The sequence below is a fragment of the Monopterus albus genome, unplaced genomic scaffold, assembly GCF_001952655.1.
Source record: "Monopterus albus unplaced genomic scaffold, M_albus_1.0 scaffold179.1, whole genome shotgun sequence".
Classification (NCBI taxonomy): domain Eukaryota; kingdom Metazoa; phylum Chordata; class Actinopteri; order Synbranchiformes; family Synbranchidae; genus Monopterus; species Monopterus albus.
The window spans coordinates 295,075-300,507 of record NW_018128059.1 but is presented as its reverse complement, the minus strand read 5'-3'; the positions used below and the strand labels follow the sequence as shown (position 1 = coordinate 300,507).

The window sequence follows — 5,433 nt, the reverse complement described above, 5'->3', positions numbered from 1 at the left end:
AGCCCGTCCCCGGACACGGCCTGGCCGGGGCGGCGGAGGCTGGGCTCCACTCGGCCCTCAGCCACCATCAGGCGGCTCATCTCCGCAGCATGAAAAGCCTGGAGCCCGAGGAGGAAGTGGACGACGACCCCAAAGTTACACTGGAAGCCAAGGATCTTTGGGACCAGTTTCATAAGCTCGGAACGGAGATGGTTATTACCAAATCGGGAAGGTAAGAATTTTTTCGTATATAACATATAATGCATGCACATAATTCTTGTCTATGGAGAATCTTTTCTTTTCTTTGGAATAAAAACAACAGTACAGAGATTGAACTGGATCTGGCATGTTTCGAGCCGTTAAAAGCCATTGATTCGCGTTATTTAATTGGCAGCCCGTGTGTCCTAGTCAGTATGTCTTTTCCCAGCGATTATTAGCTTGTTCTGCCGTAAAAAAGGCAAGATGTCTATGTAATGCTGCCCAAATATGTTTACCTCGCACTGCACACTAAATAGCCTGTGTCCTTTTTGTTTTAAATGGCGTTGCAGCCCAATGACAATGTAAGTTCTGGGGCTTAAACTGGGTTCATCCACAGTAAAATAAATGAGTAAAACTTCAGTTTATGTTCATTTTTGCGATATATTTCCAGAGTGATCAGAGTACTTATTTGGGGCATTTGGGGGGAGTTGTGGCCTGAGCATTATTCAGCTTTTATCTCCCAAACTGCATTCTGTTGAAGAAGCAGAGCTTCTGGCTTTTATAAGCAGGGTGTCACTTCAAAAACCAGCAAAGTGAAATGGTGCGATCATAAATATACTACTCAGCTTTGTAGTATAGGTTTGGACAACACACACAGACAGAGACATCATACACGCACACACACACGTTCATTTTTGTGTGGAGCTTGCTAATTGCGTGCAAAACCGAGGAATAATATCTCACAATTACAACATTTTCTGTTGTCAGAAATTCGTGTTTTTGTCTTCGCCTTTAATGCTTTTTAAAATCAGATTTATTCAAGTCTTGCATTATAATCTGAGTGAACCGCGGCGTGTTGACTCCCTGTGTGTGTCTGTCTGTAGGCGGATGTTCCCTCCGTTCAAAGTGCGAATAAACGGGCTTGATAAAAAAGCCAAATACATCCTGCTGATGGACATCGTGGCGGCGGACGACTGCCGCTACAAGTTCCACAACTCCCGCTGGATGGTGGCGGGCAAGGCCGACCCGGAGATGCCCAAAAGGATGTATATCCACCCAGACAGCCCGGCCACCGGTGAGCAGTGGATGGCCAAGCCTGTTGCTTTCCATAAGCTCAAGCTGACCAACAACATCTCAGACAAACACGGATTTGTAAGTACAGCTAGTTTTTTTTTTAGCCTGTGTGCAGAGACATTTATTTCTTGTTTTTATCCCGCAGGGGTGTTTGCAGGTGGAACACACAGGAAAGGTGCATTTAGGTGTTGTAAGTTCAGATAAAAATTTTATGAAGCTTGTGGAAAGATGGGTCGTTGTACCAGCAAAGAAATAAAAAAACAAAGCTGAAAATAAAAAAAACAGCAAATAACTGCTGCTGAAATGATATAAAAAAAGAAATACACTGAGTTTCTTAAAATATTATTAAAAACAGAATATATACGTTTAACATGAGCAGCTCATGGTCTTGTAGCCTACTGATGTCCAAAGCTGTTGACACTTTGTTGCCACTTGACTTCCCACCGTGACAGAGTTTGTGTTCCCCTGCAGTTCTTCAAAATATTAGCAGGCCTGCAGGCCCCCGGTTCTTTTTATTCTTTCTTCTTAACCGAGGTTATGTTGGGAATAAAAAGGAACAACATAATATTTGAGCTGAGAGTTTGCAAGGCTGGGGGATTAAGTGGCCTATCTTCAAAACGGGTCATAGAGAAATGACGCGAAGTGAGCTTGAATGAGTGACATCCCCTGCAGCTTGGAACCTAACAGTCGTCTCATTGTATTAATATTGTAGCCTACATTAAAGTGAATATAGTTGGTGTTGTTATTTTGTATAAAATTAGGTCCAGTAGCTGCTGTTTCTATGCACGTTTAATCCAAAATATTTTGCGTATGGTTTACCACGTATTTTTACATCATTTTTAAACCAGTGTAATAATATGCACCGACTAAAAATAACCGGTGTAGGAGCAAGTGATCCACGTCTGAAGACGTCCATCTGGCTGGCAGGTACGGTGTGCCTCCGACTGGAGCCCTTCACTCAGTCTGAAGGATGTGCTGACGGTACAAGCAGGTTTTCGGGGTTTTCTTTCTGTATGCATATGCTGCCTACGTGCCAAGTTTTAGATGTAAAGTATTCACGTTATCCGTAATGTGCACATTCATAGCGTTTGATGTACTTTCCATTTTTTAATGTAAAAATATATTATTTATGGCAGAATGCATGTAAGGCTCTGTGCGTGTCAGACGCTCAGGCTACAACAGGCTGTAAAGTGGCTGTTTGTGGTAAATCTGATATAAATGAGAGGCAGATTGGACATTTGTAGAAACTGGATCAAATCAGATTTTTGCTGTGGTTCTGAGCCGTCATGACAGCATGTGTGGCCTGGTCAGGTTTTTCCCTTTGCTCCGCACTAATTATAGACCCGACGGCTTGCACAGTAATTATAACAGCATCAACAACACTGGGCTGGACGATCCACCTCAAAGTACTCTGCCTGGTGCCGGGTTTTAATGTGGAAAAAATATCAAAGACAGACATAAAATGTCGTGATATGTACTCCAGAGTTGTTTGTTTGTGTGTGTTGGTCCAGACCATCCTGAACTCCATGCACAAGTACCAGCCCAGGTTCCACATAGTGCGGGCCAACGATATCCTGAAGCTCCCCTACAGCACCTTCAGGACTTACGTGTTCCCGGAGACCGAGTTCGTGGCTGTGACAGCGTATCAGAACGACAAGGCGAGTCACTGTTCACACTCAACCAACCTGGAATATGGCCGTTATATGCATACTTTGCATTATACATGTCCTACATGGGTCCCCTCCCCCAACGCCAACCCCGGAAGACCTAATCTGATTTTGTAGGTCGCCTAATTTCCCGCAGAGGACTCCCATGGCCTAGTTGATTTTTTTAATTGCTGCTTTGCCTGGATTTGTGAGCATAGCCGATATTTCTGTGCATTAATTCACATTTGCAGGCAGAATATTGTGTGGTGTATGTTATCATCTGCTCTTGGGCTTTAGCCTCAATGGTGAATACGCTACACTAAACGTATAAATGCTGGAAAGGCTGTTGCGCTGTTGTGACGCAACGTCAAACACAGCCGGCATGTTCTTTGTTATTTTGTACATTATCGGATTTTTTTATTTAAGAACACGTTTGACATTAAAATATGGGATATTTGAATTAAGCTTTTGTATATTTGTAGGGCCTATATTTCATTGCATTGATACATTTTCCTCCGCTGATTTTTTATCCTCCTCACGAAGCTAATTGGAGCTTTTGTCTCCAGGAAGGTCTAGGCCAGGGGGGCTGGCTGCAAAAGTTTATGGCAAAGAGTCACCATCGATTATAAGGCATTCAAAAAGCCGGTCACCCTGCAGCTACAGTGGGCAGATAAATTCGAGGGCCACTGGGGACCTCCAGGAGACTAGAAGCTCCATACTGTAGGCCCTTTCTGGCCCTATGTGGAGCCACACAGACATCTTCCACATCAGGACATGTCGTGAAGCAGCAGTGATCAAAACCGCATTATTAATTATTGATATGATAGTCATCTGTTCAAGTATTGCTCCCTTTGCCTTTTTTTCTGGGGGAATGGAGGCTTGTGGAGCCCCATAGAGGAATATTTCGTGGCAGAATTTCTCTCCGGGGGCCTATGAGAATAAAGCCCCATCATTAGCCTTTTATTAATAATGCAAATCCGAGGCCCATCATGGTTCCTGCCCAACAAGCTAGCTTCTGTGTGTGTTAATCCGAACGCATCGTTCCCCTAAATATGTGCCAGGTGAAGACAATGAACTGAGTCTGGTTCCATGCCTCTGAAATTCAGTCTGTTCTTTTTCGACAGATAACACAACTAAAGATTGATAACAACCCCTTTGCCAAAGGTTTCAGAGACACTGGGAATGGAAGGAGGGAAAAAAGGTAGGAACCTGCCACCCAGCACCAGTGTGTGTGTGTGTCCATGTCCCCATGTTTTTATTCTGCAAGGTCATGGTCTTACAACACAGCAATATCCCAAACCGCTAGGTATTATTATCATTAGTATTATTATTATATAGATACCGAGGGACATTCAGGCCAGAAGTATAAATATAAAAATAAATATACTTTTATATATGTATATATAAATATGAGTATAGAAATCTAAAAATATCAATATCGAGTAACATGTGCCCAGTATACAGTATATCTAAAAAAAGTAAATGTGCATAAAGTACCTGTGTGCAAATGCCAATATTTGCAAGAAAGAACATTATTATTATTATTATTATCCAGAAAGCAGCTGACCATGCCATCGCTGCGGATGTATGAGGACCAATGCAAGGCAGACCGGGAGGGCGCAGACTCGGATGCTTCTTCCGGTGAGCCTCCCGCCGTCAGAGACGCTTCCCACTCCCCGATAGGAGCCGGTACCAGCCCACTTCAGCAGACCCAGTCGAGGTGAGACACTTTACTGTTTATTGTTACTGGGCCGATGGTGTGTAGCGGTGGTGTGTGATAAGGGGAAACAGGCTTAAACCAGGCACGGACAGCCATGAGGTGCAGTTGAATCATTTACATCTGTAGAATTTAAATGGAATCCTTTGTTATTTTTAAATTTGAATAACTATATCAAATTGTCTAAGATATAATAATTTCTGAGCTGCGAGGTGAGGAAAATCATTACGTTAATTGCCAGGGAGAAAAAGAATTATTGTTTGTTTTTATTATTCACTTATATGGGCCTGTGTTATAAAGTGAATTTAGGCCCATTCATGTACCATTCATGACAACTGGGAACATTTTAAAATGTATCAGATAATCTGCAACCAGTATGGATGTCAGATTACTGGTGGATTTGTTTTGGCTTATGTATTCCACCTGCCAGCCTCTCAAATGATCCACCTGAGATCAGCTACTGTAATGGGCTTAGTAACTCCATTTAAGACCTTTTTTTTTTATTTCCCTATATTTAGACCAGGCCTATATGATGCAGGAACAGACAATGCAGCTTACATTTGCTCCTGTTTACTAGTAACTGCAGTTTTGCTGTTTTTTTAAATCTCATTTTGGTTTTTATTTGGTCTGATCCCATTGTTTTTACCTCGCTTAATTGATCACACTGATATATTTAGCAAAGTCTGAGCCATTATCAGATTTCTAAGGTTTTAATGGACCCTGCTATTTTTTAAAATGTGTTGAATTTTCCAATGTTTGCATACTGAAACATAATACAATGGGTTTATTTATGTTTCTCTTCAAACTTAAATGCTGCAT

General features: G+C 42.1%; 1 protein-coding gene across 1 annotated transcript in view; it reads left to right on the top strand.

Moving 5' to 3' along the window:
• The window catches only part of tbx2b (T-box transcription factor 2b), an 8,175-nt gene that overhangs the window by 664 nt on the left and 2,078 nt on the right, over nt 1-5,433 (top strand). Inside the window, exons 2-7 of the mRNA XM_020616821.1 lie at nt 39-211; nt 1,062-1,329; nt 2,763-2,909; nt 4,022-4,098; nt 4,453-4,617; nt 4,856-4,872. Of these exons, the coding sequence (XP_020472477.1) occupies nt 39-211; nt 1,062-1,329; nt 2,763-2,909; nt 4,022-4,098; nt 4,453-4,617; nt 4,856-4,872 (847 nt within the window). The remainder of the gene's footprint in view (nt 1-38; nt 212-1,061; nt 1,330-2,762; nt 2,910-4,021; nt 4,099-4,452; nt 4,618-4,855; nt 4,873-5,433) is intronic.